The sequence below is a fragment of the Thermobia domestica genome, chromosome 3 (assembly GCF_964235325.1).
Source record: "Thermobia domestica chromosome 3, izTheDome1.hap1.1, whole genome shotgun sequence".
In the NCBI taxonomy this organism is placed as follows: domain Eukaryota; kingdom Metazoa; phylum Arthropoda; class Insecta; order Zygentoma; family Lepismatidae; genus Thermobia; species Thermobia domestica.
Genome location: NC_137456.1, coordinates 333,467,004 through 333,488,429, shown reverse-complemented (window position 1 = coordinate 333,488,429; position 21,426 = coordinate 333,467,004). Strand labels below are relative to the sequence as shown.

At 36.6% G+C, this 21,426-nt stretch overlaps 1 protein-coding gene across 2 annotated transcripts in view; it reads right to left on the bottom strand.

The window, feature by feature from the left end:
* LOC145681224 (nuclear pore complex protein Nup98-Nup96-like) overlaps nt 1-21,426 on the bottom strand; it is a 149,165-nt gene that overhangs the window by 108,671 nt on the left and 19,068 nt on the right. The window contains exons 3-7 of one of the 2 annotated variants that reach the window (XM_081752766.1): nt 20,525-20,731; nt 15,789-16,010; nt 13,592-13,918; nt 9,316-9,504; nt 1,256-1,365 (exon numbers count right to left, since the gene is read on the bottom strand). In XM_081752766.1, coding sequence (XP_081608892.1) covers nt 1,256-1,365; nt 9,316-9,504; nt 13,592-13,918; nt 15,789-16,010; nt 20,525-20,731 — 1,055 coding nt within the window. The remainder of the gene's footprint in view (nt 1-1,255; nt 1,366-9,315; nt 9,505-13,591; nt 13,919-15,788; nt 16,011-20,524; nt 20,732-21,426) is intronic. The other variant, XM_081752767.1, reaches the window with a different exon arrangement.

Here is a 21,426-nt window from a genome sequence, read left to right as displayed (position 1 = left end):
AAGCAGGTGGCCAAGTTGACAGGTTTCACTGTACTAGTGGGTATTCAATCGAAAATGTGTAACAGCTTTTTCAGACCAGCCAAGTGAGGTTTTCCTCATTGACAATAGGCAAATGTCGGGATGGTACCTAAAGTAACGGTCCCGGACCGCTTTATATTTTTCTTTCTTTATCCTCAATTCTCGGGTAATGTGATCGCCGTGGAATGTCATCCCTCATATACGAAGCGCTAACATGGCCATTGATGCCGACAGTCCTAAAATCTAATTCCTAATGCTATTGAATGCAGAAAAATATTACCTTACAACTAATGAAAAATTAAGTAAAAGATAAATTAATGAAATAAGATAAAATGCAACATAATCTTTGTCCACTTAATAGGTGTATTCATTTAAAGAAAAATAAAGTATGTATAGCGTACCGTTGCAACTAGAGGATACTGTAAAGCACTAGAGACGTTCTGTAAAATGAATTTTTAATTTTCAGGACAAATATTTATCAGCTTTTATAGAAATGTTCTCTTATTTCTCTCAAAGAAGAACGCAAAGAAGATCCACATGAAAAAGAAGGATCTGAATTATAAAATATACGCAGTGTTTCAAAAAGAACGACCTGATTTTAAAAGCCCATAAGTATTGATAAAAACAAACTACAAAAATGGGATAAATTGCAAAATACTCACAAAGTTTTAGCTATGCTATTCTCTGCTTGCGTGGCGAGTAGACTTTCGCGGACTTCATTCAAACGTTTGCCGAATTGTTTCCATTTCATCAAAAGTCGACGAAAAGCACCCTGGACCAGTCTTTCCAAACTGCAGCACACAAAACGCCTTCTGTTGCGCAGACACAATCTTGAGTTGATTTTGAGTTCAACGTCCCGTTTAGCAGCGAGGCCATATGAGACGTGGATCTACTGATTAACGTGAAATCCAAACCACATGAGCTCCCGCCAGGAATCGAACCCGGCTCTCCCAAACCAAAGGCGCGTACGATAACTGCTTAGCCACGCAGGAGCTCACGGACTCTATCTTATTTCTGATTGACTGCAAATTGGAAAGACGCATTGACTGACATCTAACGGCGATTTTCTGAAACTAGGTCACGCTCATTCAAACAACACTCATTTCCTTATGCCCCATGTTCCGTAATTATTACAGTCCAAAATCAGGTCATTCTTTTTGAAACACGGTGTATACCAGTCTCAAAGGAAAGAAACAAGAAAAGAAAGAAAGAAAGAAAAGCTGAGAAAAAGCATTACCTGATTAGGCTGAGCACCAAACCCAGTAGATCCAAACGCTGATTGAGAACCGAACGCAGTTGATGGCTGAGATGTCTGACCGAACAAAGAACTGCTTTGCGTTGTCATTGCTGAAAACAAAAAGAAATCGTAAGAAACTAAGGTAACAGACTAATTTTAAGAGTAAATTCTCTGTAGATAAGGATCAAATGAAGTTTCAAGAAAGAAGAAAAAGTGTGTGAGAGAGAGAAAAGGATCGAATATACTCTATGACTTAACTATATCATTACAGTCGCCACTAAGCTACCCTATATTAATGAGTACTTATGATTTGAATTATGAATGTCGTATATTACACATATTTAATGTACATTGTGTTTGGCACCAACGCCACCAACGTAAGAACTTTTATAACTCACCAAAAATTAAGTGTATTTCAATGGGGATTATTAAAATTTTACCAAGTTTTATGCTGATTAGTAAATCTTCACATGTTGCCCTACAAACATCCAAAACTTAAATGAAGTCCTTACTGATCGTTGGATCGGAAGTCGCGAATCCATAGTATGGCCCCCAAGATCACTTGATCTGTCCCCATTGGATTGTTTTTCTTTGGAGATACATAAAGGACAATGTTTACAGAATTCTAGTACGGATTTAGTTGGAGGAGTACTGGTGTTTGTGAAACCATCACACTGCAGATACTTGAAGGAGAACACGTGGTGCACACGTGGAAATTTACTGATCACCATAAAAACTTCAGCTGCTTTTTTTTAACGCATTGAAATAACTTATTACTTACTGAATCATAGTTTTTTTTATTAGTAGTAGTAGTTTTATTTGCCGGACATCCTGTATGTTTAAAGACTGCGTCGTTACGTAGTGGTTAGTGCACGGACATGGTAACCACTACAAGATCCTTAACTATTCACACTTTCTCAGAGAGTTCCAATCGGCATAGATATTTGGATTGTGTCTATCAATTGCGTTCCATTTGCGGCTTGAAATTAGCAATCTTTTAAGCGAGTAACTTGTCAACTGAGGCCAATAGCCTGTTGCAGTTTTTTTTTTTGTTGTTGTTGTTGTTGTTGTTGTTGTTGTTATGTTTAATTTAAGGAAGACTTAATTGATAATTTTGCTTTACGAGCTCTGAAGAAAATAATACTACTAAATTTTAACTATAACCATCATACTATCATCGTAAACAAATAATTACATGTAAATTTGCCAAGTACTTTCATTTATGCCATAGTACTTTCAGAACTATTTTCTTCTTGCTAAAAAAAAAAAAAAAAAAAAAAAAAAAAAAAAAAAAAAAAAAAAACATTGCCGAAGTTGGCTTTTAATAATAGCTTGCAATATTAGGAGCGCCACGAGCAGTTTTATTTCAGCAGAATTTGTTCAGCTTCATTTGACCTTGTATACTCTTGAACCGCATACACTGTTCAGCAAATCTATTTGTTTCTCTTGGTATCATTTCTCCCAGTTCATCAGAAAACATATGCTCAGAAATTGCTTGTGATGAAATATTCTCACCAAAACATGTTGCCACAACATCTTGATCCTTGCAAAGAAACGGCAGCCTTGCACTATTGAAAATTAAATTAAATCTTTCAGTTTTACGTCCCACGGTTATGCCGGTTAGGCTAAAGGAGACGGTGATTATGAGAAATGAATGAAATGGTGGAATGAAGAAAATGGGAGAACCCCGAGAAAACCCACCAGGAGCACAGTGTTAGTGTTTGTCCACCACCACACGGCGCGAGCTGGGATCGAACCAAGGACCCCAAGCACTGGAAGTGAACGCTCTACCACTGAGCTACCCCCCTTTGCACTATTGAATTCCACCCACTTTGTTAGTACTTGCGCATCACTATTGTACACATTGTGATGTCAAATTCAGTTTCAGTCTCCGTGTTACTGGACTGGTATTCTTTGGAGTCACTACAATTTTCATTTGTGATTGACGATTTATCTAGGAAAAAGAGAAATATCAGCCTCAAGAACTCGTTTCTTGCGAGAGGAACAAGCAGCAGAATTTTTAGAGGCTGCTGATTGTGCGGCAATGCTAATATTTTACACAGAAAGAAGACTAAAGAGAATATACTCAATAAATGGCAGGACGTTTTCTCAAAATATAACGCTCATACGCGGTATTAACTGCTAGAAAAAGGATACTTTCACGACGCCTGAAAGCGGTTTCCCCAATAAACGTAAAATCCTCCATAACGCTTAAATTAGGTTCACCCAGTTAAGAGGTTAATAATGATACAGTTAATACCTCCTTAGTTTTGCAGTAACAATATTTCACGTAGTCTACCATAAATACTTTATTGCATATCTTTCCAAGACTACATCCCAGGTCAACAAAAAAAGAGATTACAAACTAATGTAAATAAACTAAGAGAACTTTTCCTAATGTATTTCGCTTACTTTCGGAGCTGTAGAAATTCTAAATAAGTTTAAAAAATGGTCAAAAGTTTGTCATTTCTATAATGTATCATATCTGAGATAGAATAATTTATTAAGTTTGTTTGAACAAACATAATAACACGATTAAAATAATACTTTTGTAAAGAAAATTATGCTGGAGAGATGTACAAGATCCGACAATTGAGTACGCAAGTCTCGAAGTAGTATTGATTACTTTGAGAAGTATTTAGTAGTTGCAGAAACCACTCACGTTGCATACTTTGAAGAAAAGCTGAAGAAAAAGGAAGATACTATCAACGATCTTTCTGCAGAAATTTCCAATCTTCACGAGAGAGTAGTTCATCTAAAACAATATTCACGAAGAAATAATGTACGCATTTTTGGTGTAACACACAAAGCAGATGAAGATACTACAGAATCAGTGATCTCAGTGTTTAGGGAAAAAATGGGTGTGGAAGTTACACCAAGTGAAGTGTGTCGCAGCCATCGTGTTCGTCCCCATGCCACAGGCAAACTTGGACCTATCATAGTTACATTCACCAATTATCAGACCAGGGCCAAGGTGTTTGCAAATAAGAACAAACTGAAAGGAACGAAAATAACAATTCGTGAAGACCTGTGTTCTCAGCGCTTACAGCTCTACAAAGCAGCATCAGCTCGGTTTGGCTTCAAGAACACTTGGACTTATGATGGACAAATTGTAGTGAAACATGGAAATATTAAGCATTATATTAGTAGCTTTGCTCAGATGGACAACATATAGTATAAGTGCAATACTGGTAGCACGTTTCTGTGAATAATTATGAACACTTTCTTGCAATATGTTTCTATTCAACTTATTTTTTTATTTTTTGCTAGTTTCGTGAATTATTTTTATAGTTCAGTGTATTTAACGTATCTATCAATAACTATTTCAATTCGTATTTGTACTCCACTTCATATTGCAAAGCTAGGGATGTCTAAGTTACATATATTTTTCTTGTGCAGTGCCCACAACATTCTCCTCATGTGTCGGATATCTTGTGTGTGTGTAGTTGTGTTGTTTATGTATCCAGTGGCGGCAGGAGACGCCTTGTTCTCTCTGTATGTGTTCATGCTATTATTTTGGTGTTATGTCGGTGTTTTCGTCTTGTTTTTCTTTTTGATGAATATTCTGGTAAGTAGAACTACCGATTATCTTGTACGTATGTACAGTAGTGAAGGGATTCTTGTAAACATTTCAAGTATATTACAATACATTGCATCTGATTATCTTCTCAAGATAGGACAATGAATGACACATTCGCAGATTTAAATATGGCAACCTTGATTTCTAACTATTTCAGTGGGCTTGACACTTCCACCCTCATAGAAAGTGACAATGACCTTCCTCCCTCCACTTTGAAAACTACCTCCCATGACCAGAAACCAGAATTTGCCGAAGGGAACTTCAAAGCGCAAAGCCTTCTTTCCAATTTCGTGGAAATTGAAAGCATTGTATCCTCTTTTAAACATGTGCATGCAGTACTTATTTCTGAGTCTTGGCTACAGGATTCCCTCTCAAACAACCTCGTTCATTTATTAGGTTTCCATCTCTTTACAAACAATAGAAAGGGTAAACGCGGCGGAGGTGTGGTAATATACTTACGAGACAACTTCCAGGTCAAACTTCTGTCTCAGTCAGCTGGTGTATATAACAGTAGTTCATAATATATTATACTCGAAGTCACTGTAGGTCACCAGACATTGCTTTTGAGTGTTGTGTATCGTCCCCCCCGTATATCTTTCATAAACTTTGTTGACGATATTGCAAAACATTTACCAAATTACCAGCATTCCATAATAATGGGTGATACAAATTGGAATCTTTTAACAACGAAAGACGAAGTCTTGCAATATCGGGACACGATCTCGGGCCTTAACCTTGCTATCTGTCCTCTTGGTCCAACCCATCACATAAGGAACTCAGAATCATGGATAGACGTGATACTCGTATCCAAGGAAGAACCTGTTATTAGCCACGGTCAAATCCATACACCCGGCATCTCGTACCATGATATGTTATATATATCCTACAAACTTCGAGTTCCGCAATATAAAACTAAATTCACATCATACAGAGACTTTAGGTACATGAATGAAGTAGACCTGAACATCGACGCTGCCTGCTTGCCGTGGCACTCAATAAACTGCCTCCCTACAATTGACGAGCAGGTAAATACTCTAAATTCTTTAATAATAAATTTGTATGATAGACACGCCCCTGTAGTTAAGAAACGCGTTTCGCAACCTCCATCACCATGGTTAACCGATGAATTACGTTCGTTAATGGCGCGGAGAGATAAAGCTTATAGAGCATACAGGAGACATGTTAAAAATAGTGATCCTTCCAGTGATAGCACAATAAATCCCAATACAAAAGTCGAAAACTATAGAATATTAAGAAACCGTTGCACTCAAGAAGTAAGGAAGGCAAAGCGGCGCTTTGCCTATGAAATACTTGAATTCAAAAATAATGGAGCAGTTCTTTGGAAACGGCTAAAAGTATTAGGTGTTGGGAGTAATATAGCCAAGAACGCAGTTCACTATCCGCCAGATGAATTGAACACTTTTTTCTGTCAAAGCCAAATGATACCAACCTCTATGAAACTGCAAACAATGAATAATATTGTCGCTTCGGAAATTAATTCTCTGTTCTCGTTTTCTCACGTACAGCCTGCACATGTATTAAAAGCGATCCAAAGAATTAAATCTCAAGTCACTGGTACAGATGATATTTCAATAACCATGATCAGGAAAATCCTACCGCATGTACTTAATCCTATCACTGACATTTAATTACTCTCTTTCCACAGGTACTTTTCCCACAGTATGGAAACTCGCTAAGGTCCGCCCACTTCCAAAAAAGAACAACTCTGACAATATCGCAGAATATCGTCCTATCAGTGTCCTTCCCGTGCTTTCAAAAGTTTTTGAATATATTGTAAATGATCAAATTCGGGAATACTTAACAACAAATAATTTATTGGATACATTTCAATCTGGTTTTCGAAGTAATCATAGCACATACACTGAACTAGTAAACGTAACGGAGGATATAAGATGGGCTATTGATAACAGAAAACTAACGCTCCTGACTACTTGACTATAGTAAAGCATTTCAAACGATTGATTTTGACATATTACTTCAGAAATTATCATTATTGTTTAATTTTTCTGAATCAGTGGTTAAATGGTTTCATTCTTACCTTCACGAACGTAAACAAAGAGTAGTGATCAATCAGGATCATATATCGACATGGCATTGTATCAACAGTGGAGTGCCGCAAGGTAGCGTACTAGGTCCCCTTCTCTTTGCCCTTTACATTAATGATCTCCCTAAAATTCTCACATATTGTAAATACCATATTTACGCTGATGATTTTCAGTTATATGCTTCTTTTCCCCAACAAGATATTAATAATGCGATTGAGAAAATAAATACTGAGTTAAACAAAATCAACGACTGGTCTACAGCTCATGGATTAAAATTAAATGCAACAAAATCGCAGTGCATCTTAATTGGCTCCCCAAGAATTCTCCCTTCTATTAATATATATCAGCTCCCAAATATAAAATTGTCCAATACTGTTATTCCATTCTCCACAACTGTCAAAAATTTGGGAGTCATACTAAATCAAAATCTCTCCTGGGCAGATCAAATAAATTGAGTTTGTAAGAGAGCATTTGGTGCCCTGCATACGTTAAATCGACTAAGAAATTTCTTACCAATATCCCTGAAGATCAAACTTGTCAAGGTACTGGTGTTTCCACATCTTGACTATTGCGACTCAGTCTATTCTGATCCAACAGAAAATCAATCAAAGCGTTTGCAAAGAGTGCAAAATGCCTGCATTAGATTTATTTTCAATATATCTTACAGGGAACATCTCACATCCTTTTATAAAAAACTGTCATGGCTGACGTTAGTTGGAAGAAGAAATTTACATAATCTTACCCTATTGTACAAAATACTACGTCAGAACCATCGTATCTAGCCCGTAGATTTTTATATTTATTAGACTTTCATACTAGAAGCACAAGATCACAAGATAATTTCTTGCTCTCCATACCCAGTTACAATTCTGATTCATACTCAAAATCCTTCACAGTAAGTACTACACGCCTCTGGAACAGTCTACCTCAATTAATACACAACGTTTTCACAGTTGCCAAATTTTAAAAATCTGTAAATTCCCTTAAGTAAAGATAAGGATACTGGTAGCTCATGAGTCATCTTCGTTTTACGAGATTATTAATAACCCACATATAAACACACAACCAATAGGTAACCTATGTTAATTTGTACAGTTTATATATTCATACTTCTGGTACCGCTATATGCAATATGCATTTTAAGTTTCTCCATGTTATTTTGTTTCCTATATTGTATATTATTTTCAATTTTTGTTTTTGAAGTGTTTTATTTTTTTTTTTTACTTAAGTAGTATATTCTTTTTTTTATGTGGTTCAATACTTTTCTTTTGTAATTGTTAATATTTTCTATATATTGGTGCTTTTTTTTAAAAAAAAAAAATGTATGCACGTGGTTAAGTGCTCGGAGAAGGCTGCAGAGCCTTAACTTCGCCACGTAAAAGAAGTCATAAATAAATAAATAAAGTGCGTCTTCGGTTCTTTCTTGGATGCTGGTATCCACTCTACGTGAATCTACACAGCATACACAAGGTGGGCGGGAATTAATTCCTTATTGATGACTGTTTTAAGTTTAATATTTAACCAATTTTCATGAAATAAACATTTTGTTCCTTACAACAGTAGAATTATTATATGATACTAGCTGAACCTGCGCTCTTTACACAGCGCATCATTCACATGTGAGCATGAATTTCCTTGTCATTCCTCACAACATCTGTACATGTCCCTTTAAATACGAGTGAAGGACGTCTTGATAAAAATCAGCAAGAGGTATCATAAAGAGGAGTTTTTTCAATTATTTTTTCAATATCTCGCAACGTTTGCAATATTTGAGCCTACTTCCGGTTGGATTTTGTAATTCATGTATGATCAGTGTTTTCTTTCTTCTTGCATGCAGTATGTAATAAGCAAATACATTACATACACAATTATAATATCAGTGATATATTGTGTTTATTGGTAAAAAACACTTCAAACAATAAAGATTCATCTTAAGACTGGAGAAATGGTTATCCTTAGTTTTTCATTATCATTTGGCCATGAATAAACGCCGGAGAGATATACTAAAGTCGTATAAAAATGTGTGGTGTTGGAATATATAACTTGTAGGATATGACATTTTTTTTTTTTTTTTTTTTAATTTAAACACTTCCAGTGCACCCCTGAAAAATGTAATAAAGAAATAACGGCTTTTTTTAAATATTCAATCAGTACTGAACAATCTACACAAAAGCGGCATCTTTCTAAAGTCTATAGTTCCCGAGAACTCACTGTTGAAAGGATGGGCGACAAACATATGAACTTTTCTTGACCACAAATATAAACCTAGCATTTTAATATATAAATTATTTATCATTGGGTATGAAGACATATCCAATCACGATTAATGATGGTTGTTTGTCGCAGAACAGCCAAATGAATACCACAAATATTCTACTAAAGAAACAAAGGACAAAAGAAGGAAAAATACTTACATCCAAAGGGTTGCTTGTTCTGATTATTGGCACCAAATACGCCTGGTGTTGTGGTGTTGAACGAAAAACCTGTATTCGTGGTGGCAGTCCCTGTTCCAAAAGCAGTTGGTTTCCCGAACAGACTAGTGCCTTGCTGATTGGTCGATCCGAACAGTCCTTGACCAGTACCAGTACCAAAAGCTGACGTTGCTGCGGAAGTAATAAAGAAGTTACTTACAATATCACATATGTAAAATTTTATCAACTACAAACTCTTTCTTTCGATATGAACTGTCAACACCCCTTGCAGTAAATGTACTCAGTGCTAAAGTAATACATAAATATTTTTTTATTAGTTTTATATAAAAAAATAAATTTCTGATCTAAAAATCTTAATTCCTGAGTTCACGTATTCATGTTCGCAAAGAATCAATGATCCTCAACAAGAATTATAGATTATCGAAACTCAAATCCGGGTAATGTCTGAAGTTTTCCTCTGCTCTTCCAACAATGAAGGTGTCACAGGAGTATATGTTAGAGAGATCGAATTCCTGAAAATCTTGTCCATCCCTTAAAATCTGGGTGAGATTAATCTACTCAATGGGTTTCCTAACAGCACCGAAGTTAACCCTTAACGGTTCACTATCTTTTCTGTCTGTTTCCGGCACTGCTCGCAAAACAATATATCCACAGACTACCTTCCGCGTAAAATTTACCAGAGTTGTCACCAGGAAGCAATAGCTTCTCTGGATCGCGGAAAGCATGTACACAAATAACCACAAGGAACAATACCTAAAAATAATAGTCTTCAAACGCAATAGGCAAGATCAAAACATGTGTAACCAAATGGTTACGAAAACTCGTTAAGGGTTAAAACCAGGAAATATCGAAGAAATCATGAAAGTAATTTTCATCCGGCGAACAATATATATATATATATATATATTTTTTAAATCAAAAGATCCAATATATTGCAGGCAAAAATTATCTTATAGGCCTTATATCTGGAGGATTACAAATAGTGTGGTCCCCCTGATTCAAAGACTAACTATTGGCCAAGATCATAATCTTTTGATTTTTTTTTTTTTTAATTATTCCTAAAATTCTTGGCCAAGATCACAAGCTTTTGATCCATTCTTTCATGATCATCCTAAAATTCTTGTTCTTGTTGTAATTTCAGCCTACACGTCTTCACCATTGACCGAGTCTCTCTGCAGATGCTGGGTGTTGCTTAAAACGCTTTATACTTTTGGATAGCTACTTAGTCACAATAGAGCAGCATAACTACGTGTAGGTATATTCTTATGTTACTGTAGAGTAATTTGTTCACTCAGTTAATTTAATTCTGATTCCAGAAAATATTCGAAATGTACGGTAACACATATCTAGGAGCACGAGTTTTTCGCACTAAGAATTTGAAAATTTTGCGTTTCGTTTTTCATATTTCGCGTTTTGTCGCGTTTTCCAAATAAAGTTTTGTATTTTGTAGCTGTAGTGGAAAAGATACTCCCTGACATTTTTACAATTGTTCCTTTTATTCACAGATCACGCATATTCAAATAAAGGTGATGGCGCGTTCAGTTTGGCGTCAGCGCCGATGACAAGACAGGCGGTATACTGCTACTTCATGCGGTTGATTTTGAGTAGCAAAAGACAGAAGGTGTCTGCAATGATGCCATTGGCTAGCTCATTAAAACGGCTCTTCCCCATCCAACTGCGATGGTGATACCTAATACGCAACTTGTTTTCTATAGTCGTGTCTGACTCACTCAAAACGCACGTTCATGCCACGTTCTACCGTTACGTCAGCAGAAAACTGGCGTTCTTAAATAAATGACAACGTTTTTTTTTTTTTTTTTTTTTTTTTTAATTTCGCATGTTGTTAGAAATTTCGCGCAAAACTGCCAAATTTGCGTTTTATCGCGCAACGGAAACCAATGAAAATACACAAATCATAAAACATAAAGAAACTGAAAATTACTTAATTCTGACGCATTTCGTTTTATCGCGCATTGCGAAAAATTCGTGCCTCCACACACATCTAATTATTCTCTCTAATGTGGACGTTATCTTGCTGAAACAAGTATCAATGCTACAAATACCATGATTTAAAAACTCTTGTGCTTTAGATTTTTGCTAAAAGTACGTTTTCAAGATAAAGACTTCTAGATTCTTCTGAGAACCTCTTGCATAGAACAAATATTTGTATTAGAATTTTAATCAGAGCGAAAGATTCTAAATTAAATTTAGATAAACGAGATGTTACAATAAACAATTCAACCCGAGAACTTCAATAAAGTTTCTTTTTTTTTTCCTTAGAAATATTGTTGCATTGAAAATACCTTGAACCTCAATAAATTTTAGTGATCACCAGCATTTACGCGGAAACCTGTTGAACCATGCAACTCAGCAAGCTAAAATTTAATCAGGAACATTACCATTATGCATTAAGATATTAAAATTTTATTATCGGATTAAACATAAGATGCGTAGATCAAAGTATTATCAAAGTATTATCAAAGTATGTTTCAAGTTCCACAATGTTTTCCAAAACATCATATTCATATAAGCAATGTGATCAAGGTCACAGCCACAAAGAATACTGCCATAAAACTCCCGAAATCTCAAATATATGTGCCCTCCAATGAGATACCAAAAACATTCATAGTCATCAAATACAAATTAACTAACTGAACTAACTCCATATCCTATGGAACCCAAAGGTTCTATACCGCATTCACAAAAACTCTCCACTGACTTCTATCCTTAGCCAACTAGATCCAGTTTCTACTTTGTATTCCTATTGCTGCGAGATTCATCTTAATAATATGTTCCCAACTATGCCTAGATCTTCCTAATGGTCGTTTTCCGATTGCTCTTCCGCCAAGACTTTGAAAGTGTTCCTACTTCTATTGTGACTACACCTATCCACCTGAGCCTCCTAAATTTGATGATTCTAACAATGTTTGGTAGACCGTATAAATTATAGGATTTAGATTTCTGGGCTTTCGGCATCGAAGGCTATTTAGCCCGTCACGATGTGAGGGATGACGTCCCTCGGCAAGCACACAGTCAGCAGAAAGGGAAGGAAGGAAGTGGCCTGGGACCTATAAGTTATGGACCACCCCATCATTTGCTTGGTGAATGAGGAAAACCTCATTCAGGGTGGCTGGCCTGAAAAAGCGTGTTACACTTTTCCAACCGAGTGACCCCACCGGGAATCGAACCCGAGACCGCATGCACCGACATAAATTATGTAGTTCCTAGTTATGAAGTTTCCGCCATTCCCCATTCCCGTTCCACTTGCGTCCGAATATTCGTCTCAGGACTTTGTTCTCAAATACTTTTAGTTCTATGTTATTCCCTCAGAGTAAGCGACCATGTTTCGCAACCATATAACACAAGAGGCATTATTACTATATATTTTAAGCTTCAAATTGCTCGACAGAATAAGAGACAACAAGGTATTTTGAACTGAATAATAACACACGAATTTCCTGTTTTTAGTCGACATTTAATTTCTTCGTGAATATGGTTTTCGTTTGTCAATATTGATCCTAGATACTTGAAAGTATCTACTTTATACTAAATACTTATTAGAAACTAATCACAATATACTGAGCAAGGCTATATAACATTCTGATGAAGACTGTTATCGTATTGAAACTGTTACATAATTGTGTGTGTGATATATATCATACAGCCTTGCTCGGTGTATTGTGTTTACTTTGACAATATGGATACAAGACCTGACGGAAGCAGTTATTAAGAATTGGCTTTCACTTATTGAACTGCGTACGTTTCAGCAAATGATTTTTGCCACACTCAGTGTCCTTTCAGAAAACTACTATTGCTTGACGAACTATATTGCTGTTCACTACATTTTTCTGTGTCTTATGGATTTCCAGCAATATTTCAACTAAATTTGTACCTTTATGACTCGTCTTTGAACTAAGTGGTATCTTACAAAGATGACTATTCGTAATTAAGAAACATCTTGGTTTGAAATTCTCCCAAATTTTCCATATTTCATCTAAAAAAGCTTGATTATCATCTGACCTACAATCGATGGCAATACCGAAACGTAAACAATTAAAAGGGTGTTTTGGGGGTAAGTACATTTTGTTTACAATTTTAATAAAGTGTGTCCTCTTTATGGAACTCAAACCGTGACTATCTACAAAAGGGGGAAGGGAACTGCACAATATAATAACGTGATCAAACCTATGGGTAAAAAATTAACTATTTGGGATGATCACTACAGTAACACGATTCAAGAAAAGCAGAAAGTACTTACTCTGGCCTGTGTTCCCAAACAAGGGCTTTTGGTTTTGGGCGAAGAGTCCACCAGAACTTGTGCTAGCAGCTGCTCCAAAGAGTGACGATTGAGTAGACTGAGCACCACCAAACAAATTTCCTCCTTGTGGTCCTTTTCGGTTGGCCGCGTAGTCCTCCAACCGAAGTTCTTCCAAGGATTTCATTTCATATTCTTTCATACAAGTGATACATTGATGTCTCGTATTAATGGTCTGAGTCACGCCATTCTTAACCATTGTATCGCTACCGTTGGACGGCGTAAATTTAATCACTGTTCCAACGGGCCCTCCTGGTGCTGAGCCAAAGCCTGAAAAATTAAATACAGATTAATCATAGATTTCTTGAAATACGTATCAGACAAAATGGTGTTAAAAAGAATAGAAAGATAGGTACGAAGACTGCCGTATTCTATTACGTCCACTAGTTTTATTCAGAAGTTACGATATAATCTCCAATCTTCTTGTATCAAAGTTGTACAAATTCATCTTAAACAAAGGATGGCTTATATTTTTCACCCTTTTGGAGCTTTTCTTTAAAAGCCTTTGCATCAAAATATGTAACAAATGGCTTACATAATGGCTGCTGGAGGTACAGCTTAATAATAAGATCTATAACTGAGCTTTTTGATTTTAAATATCGAGGATCCTACAAGTAAACTAACACGAAGAATCTACACTCACAAGGAATTAATTATAAATGAGGAAGAAAATGAAATGAAATCTTGTGAGTTTTACGTCCCACAATTATGCCGGCTAGGCTAAAGGAGACGATGATGAAAAATGAATGAAATGATGGAATGAAGAAAGTGGGACGAAACGGGAGAGCTCCGAGGAAATCCACGCACACGGTGTTTGTCCACCACAAAGTTCACTTGGCGAGAGCTGGGCCTGAACCCGGGACCTATGCACCAAAGGTGAACGCTCTACCATTGAATCACCAAGACTATGAGAGACTGGAGTGGGTGCGTTATACTGCAAAGGTCTTTTTACATGTCTAAAAATTCAGTAACAACTCCGAGATGAAAGATAAGATAGAAAACATGAAAACACAGTGACAAAAGCACTAACTTAAAATCATTAAACACAGTAGGATGTTAATTTTTTGCTACAGCTACGCGACAAGAGTAAAGAAGGGGCCAAGCCAGTATGAAAAATAAGAAGTCAAATACTTGTCGGGATTCTTAATTGAATTGGAAACATAAAATGTGCTGAGTGACAATAGACAAGGAGACAAACAATCGGACTAAGGAAGAAATCAGTCAAGTAAATACTACGACCATCACAATGGAAGTAGAACATGGAAGCGACGAAGAGATCTATATGGATAATACAAAGTTGAAAGATCGTTCTGTGGTCATCTCCGAGCAGTGTTGGTACATATGCTTGATAGGGCAAAGTCTGCTCGAAGCCAGTTTTAAAAAACCCGGGTATTTTTGAAAAAATACAACGCACCTGGGCCCATATGGGTATTTTCAGGTTTAATTGGGTTTTTTCGAAATATTTCAATGTCTTTGGGGTAAAAGTGTTAAAATGTGATTTATATTTCAAGATTGTCATTCTCGCGACTTGCAACAATTTTCTGTTCACTACTGTTTTGAAACAATGACCGCCATTTTGAAATTTTACATTGCATCGCCGAGAAAATCTATACAGCAAATTTACAATGTATTTTCTTTTACCCTCAAAATTTCAACTTAGAAGTCCGAAAATTGCACCCTGTAGCGTTCATACCTGCTAGTTGGAAAATGGCCGCCATTTTGAATTTTACGTTGGATCCCGCCAATATTATATATACAGCTAATTTAGAGTGTCTCGTGCTTCTACACTGAAAATTTCTATTTAAAAGATCGAAGATTTTGCTTGTGCCCTTTATGTTCAAAATGAAAACATTCTCCCTGTGCAAAGAACAAGTTACCTGATAATTCCTAGTTGGGAATAAAAACTGACTATATTTGCACTATCTGTGCAAACAACATATAACCGAATAAAAAGAAACTTACGTCAAGATAGAAAGCTTTACTTTATTTCTTTTCTAATGAAAGCTGCGGTAGTATTTGAAATTCGCTCATAAAAAAATCCATCTAACAGACTTGATACCAAGGTTTGTAACTTGTTAATTGAAACAGCTACGATTTTTATTCGATTACTTCATTTTTTGTAAGAATGAGTGTCTCTCACCTCCAGGGCCAAAGAGATTAGTGTTGGTAGTCGTACTACTCTGTCCAAACAAAGATGGCGTCTGTTGCTGCTGCTGTCCAAATAGACTAGTCCCGCCACTTGCACCAAATCCGAAGGAAGCCTTGTTCTGTCCAAATGCCGATCCACTACTGCCAAAGAGGCCAGTGGAAGTGTTTGGCTGGGCAGACCCAAATATACCTGTTGATGCATTACCTGAAAAACCTTGACATTTACAACAAAATAAAGTTAAAAACTTCCCAAGCATACATTATTACTATTATAATAAGCACCTTACACACGAAAAATTGTGCAAAGGAACTTTTACCAGCGTCGGATCAAGCCACGATAGTTACCAGTGTCCTTAATTTCGTACCTCTAGCAATTTACGCGTATGTTCTTTAAACCTAATAATATTGAAATGGTATCGTGCGTAGGAATTCCTTATTGTAATTAAAGTTAAAACGTATTAACTTTTCTCTGATCCAGTTTCAAACATTTAGCTTTAGTAATCTCAAAGATAAATCAATAAGGGTACGCAATTTTCCGGCATGCTCTACTATTTTAACATTCTTTACCAATATGTAAATCTTACTATTGGAGGATTCCTACAGCTTCTGATAGTTTCCATAACTTCCTGACTTTTCACAAGAATTTCATAACCTTATGAAATTCTTGTCAAAAGTTGTTTCCTCTCCTCCCCTACAGCGATCTTTCCTCAGCAATCTGACAATTTGTCTTCAGCAGTTTTTTTTTTTTTTTTTAACCGACTTTGCTTTTATTTTCATACATATTGTCACTATTTTTTAAAAGGAACTGCACAACTGTCTACAAATAACATTAAGTATCTCTAAATAAAATAGTACAAATATGACCAGAATTTTCATACAGAAGTGGAGAACAGTTTATTTTCATTTAAACCGATTAATCTATAATTGAAAATAAGTAACGCAAAATGGTGACCAAACACTGGCCTTCGCGACAGGAAGTTATTGAAACTTACGTCAAGGAAACCCTTTTCTTCTTGATCTCATTCGGTTCGGTTTCAACGGCTAGCTCCTTTTCATCATTTTCCCTTTTAAGACGTATCTTCTGTTGCTCTACGTCACTTAGTTGTGTATCCAACATTTTCTTCTCAGCTTCCTTTTTGTTGTCCTCATTTATCTCTGCCTTCTGTTAATGCAAGTACTCTTCGTAGCCTCTCTGGAAGGCTTTCATGTAAAGCAGGATCCTTCTGCTGGTTTGCACTGTTAAATATTTCCTGCCTCTTGTACCTCGTTATGAATATGTCTTTGTGGTACAATTGTCTTTCCATGTATATTCTCCATTAAAAATGACTCAGTGGCGGAAAACTCTTCTCCCAAATGTTGCATTCCCATGCGAGAATGACAGCCCGATTTTTACTACCTTTCATACATGTTTATACCCTTCAGAGCTAGCACGTAACTTGCTATAACTACCGTCAAATTCTAATTTGTTGCAATTCTGCAAGACTACTATTGTCTTTGCAGAAAGATGAAATTAAATCTTTCAGTTTTATGTCTCACGGTTATGCCTGCTAGGCTAAAGGAGACTGATGAGAAATGAATGAAATTGTGGAATGAAGAAAATGGAAGAACCCCGGGAAAACCGACACACATTCTGTCTTTGGAGTTCTGTGGTTGGACAGGAGAGAGAGAGAGAGAGAATATTTGTTTCTAGAGATTTCAGCAAACACGTCATCTATGATGTCACACGTATGAAGAGCATCTTTTTTGATCTACATGCGGTGAATGCTGAATTATCAGAGGATCTTACGAAGACAGACCTTTAACTGATTTGTACTTTGAAGAAATTCATTGTTGCTTTGGCAATCATGGAAGTTAGGATACAGCGGTAGTCATATAAAAATTCCAGTTTCTGATGTTTCCTGTCCTCTGCTCTTATGTGTTCGAGAAAATGTTTGACAGCAAATCTAATACCGACACTTTTGCTCAATGATTTTCTGCTTTTATCACCTTAATAGCCCTATATCTGTAGATTGCAGTACTTCTGATTTCACATATCGAATCACGAGGTCTTGTAAAAGTTTCCCCTCACAACGAACGATATAGGGACATTGATCTTTAAATCTGAAACTTAGCCAAAAAAGGGCTGGCTGGCTTTCAATGTCTACCATTTTGCAGAAAGTCAGTTTGCACTGTATAAATTGATTGTTTGCTGCGATCCTTCAGCACCGCCTGTTGAAATACTCAAATTAAATAGTCCTAAATTGTCAATGCCTCTGGAAACAAGAAGCAATTTTTAAACAGCGGACGCCACAGAGCTAGGAATGTATATCCTGTGATCACAGTAAACTTTCTGTCACTGAATAAGTAGTGCCAGTGATGTAGTATGTTGCACATATTGCAGTCCACCGATTCATCAATAGCTTTCATCGCACCATGGAAAAGATGCAAGACGCATGTACCGAGAGTTGCCAAGCTTTTCGTTAAGTTGCTTGTATGATGTGATCCTAAAGACGAAGAAAGAAGAGAAAACTAACGCTTGGATCATCTGTGGAAATTTATAACAATTTTGTGAGTGGCAAGGAAAAAAATCCTTTCAGAAACTAGGTTAACAGTTCTGCAGACCTTTTCATTAGGAACACACTGGTTACGTAACGCATAACAACATTTTACTGCCACTGTCCCAGAACCTTGCAAGTATATCCATTTGCCCCTTCTAAATTAACTTTGTTTATAAAGTCCAATCGAAGCAGACAAGAAACTCGCAAGCCTTCAAGCGATCAATTTGCTCTCGAAAAAATGGTCCCAATCCATGGACAATTAGATACGAAACCTTATCTGGTCCAATAGTGAACGCTTTAGCAATTACGCTATCGGGGAGAATAATCTTAATCACTGAATTTGTTTTCGTACAAATTGTTTGATTTTACCACACAAGTGAAGAGCCTAATTAATTTCGACTTTATACACTTCTTTTTAAGAAAACTATGGTTTCCTGATCGTACACTCTGTTTACTTTAAATCTCCCTCCCTCTCGAGAAGATAGCTAATACTGGAGATATAGGTCCTGTTTGATATTCTGAGCTCCTAGAGAAGGAGGTATTTGAGTTATCTGTATTAAAAAAAAAAAAAAAAAAAATTACTGATTAGTCATCTTGATATTTTTCAAGTGGGTCGGTACTTTAGCATGAGACTGCATAACTTGCATTTGCATATTACTTACATTTACGATCTTTTTACACACTTATCACTCAGCACAGTTCCCATTATGACGACAATTCTAAGCAATGGTTGGAACCACGCCACAACTGGTTATAAACAGTTCTTTTGCACGATGCTATTTATAGTAAGGTTTTTTTTTTTTTTTTTTTCATTACGAGGAATGTGTTAATTATTTCTGACTTCCTGGATGTGAATTTGCTACTCCTTTAATTCACGTAGTTTTCGAAAAACTGTTTCATGATTACGAAAATATTAAATGAAATATTTCAGTTAGACGTCCCACGATTATGTTTTAGAGGCATACATGGTAGTTGCCTACCATAAACCCCATTTGGCGCGAGCTGGGATCAAATCAGGGATCGCACGCACCAGAGGCGAGCGCTCTACCAGTGACCAACTTTATTATGATGGGTAAGCAGCGAAAAATGTTGAATATAATCGGGGGCACAAAAGGGACTACAAACTACGTAGTCGCGTTTGTTAACAATTTGGCTAAGCAGGAGCTCAACAGAATTTTAAAAACTCAACCACCTTACCTTTTCAATACATTCAACTTGCATCCGAATACGGTAATTTTGATGCATATGCTGAGGAGAAAGAGCCTCTTACCGGGAAAGAAACTGAAATATTTTGTAGGGTTCTGGGGAGTTTGTTTTCTTCTTAAAAACACGACTACAATGTTAGTAATAAGTTATAAGGAAAGTAGTTTTAGGGACGACAAACGGAATATACTGCATGCTAGCTTTTTCTTTTTCAATTAGAGTACTAAAAGGGAAAACGGGATAAACTGGAGCGCGTCAGCCTCTTGCCTACGGTTTACAGTGTGTTATGCACAAACTTTCATTTCAATAGTAAGGCTGAACAGAGTATACCTACTGCCTACCGCACACGCAACTCTTTCTGTTGTTTTATAAACGCTACGAGAGTATACTTTCTTCTTTCTTTTCTATCCCCTGTCAAGTAAGTTTATGGATAATAATATCGTACCCGTGGGTTTTCTCGGTGTACTCCCCCGTTCCCTTCCCCCAATTCTTCCATCATTCACTTGCCTAAATCATCCGTCTTCCTTAGCTTAAGATGCATAATCGTGGGACGTTAAACTGAAATATTTCATTTCTTTCTTTTGTACAAAGTTTGAATACTTTATATATAGTCCTAATATCGGATCACTTTTTTTTTTAATCGTTTCCATACAACCATCATTTCAACATTATAACAATGCAACAAACCAAAAAATGGACTATGTCTAACTTTCAGTACTGTTATGTTCTGACAACCCTGTAAAATACAAAAAATTACTCACACCTCCCCACTTCATAACTCCTGGAATAACACCATATAAACATACGAACAGCAACTCCAAACAAGAAATGCAGTGTCCCCCAGATAGGCATTACGTATTTTAATAATTGAATAATCTACAGTAAATAAATAAATTTTAAAAAAAAAAAAAAAAACTGACTTGGATAAGTGGCTATTGAAACCATCTTAAGAGCAGATGGTAAGATTAATTAGAAAAGTGCAACTTACCGAATGACGGTTGTGTCGTTTGAGCCTGTCCAAATGTAGTAGTTCCACCAGCACCAAATAAGCCTGTAGATGTCGTGGTACTCCCACCAAACAACGAAGGCCCCGTAGCCCCAAAGCTCGGGGGTTGAAAACCACTGGTGCTAGGTTTGGTACCAAATGCAGATCCCCCAAATGGAGTGGTACCTGCGTTCGTACCACCAAACGCTCCTGCAAAATTGAACAACAGAATAAATTTAGTTTTCTTAAACGATTTCTACGAAAACAAAAGGTAGCTTAACTGGAACGAAGTAGTATTCTTTCATGATGCACTGAAATAATGGAAAACTATCATCTACTTCTCTAAGTCAACACGAATACTGGACTCCAAACATTGTTTCAACCGTGTAGTTCATGATGTGTCATATACGGCATACGTTGATTCAAGCAACTCTTAACGATTTACAGAAATAGGATTCTTTGGTTAAAAAGTACTATCATAAGTATATATCCTTTCTACATATTTTTTTTTTTTTTTTAGTTTAGTTTATAAGGGTAGAGCAATTATATGTACTCGGATTTTTTGACTTTCCCTTCACCTTTTTATTATAAAAGCCTTCTTATATACACAATTATAATAAGTAATTCCTCTATATCTACTTGGGTAAGATTAAGACAGGAACCCAGTGACCAAGCGTCGTGGGTTTTGCAGGTGAGGTTCTCTCGGTGAGCAAGCGTCGTGAGAGGGGTTTAAGGTGGTTCGATCAACCTGGGTAGATTGATGCTCATTGCTGCGTGCGGCTTCCTTTTATCCTGGAGTGTCGGCTGCCATCGGTGATCTCAGTCTTGCCGACTGTTGGCGATTGCTCTTCGGGACCGTCGCGTCGTCTGCTTGCTTGTGTTTAATATTAACATGTGTAGTACGC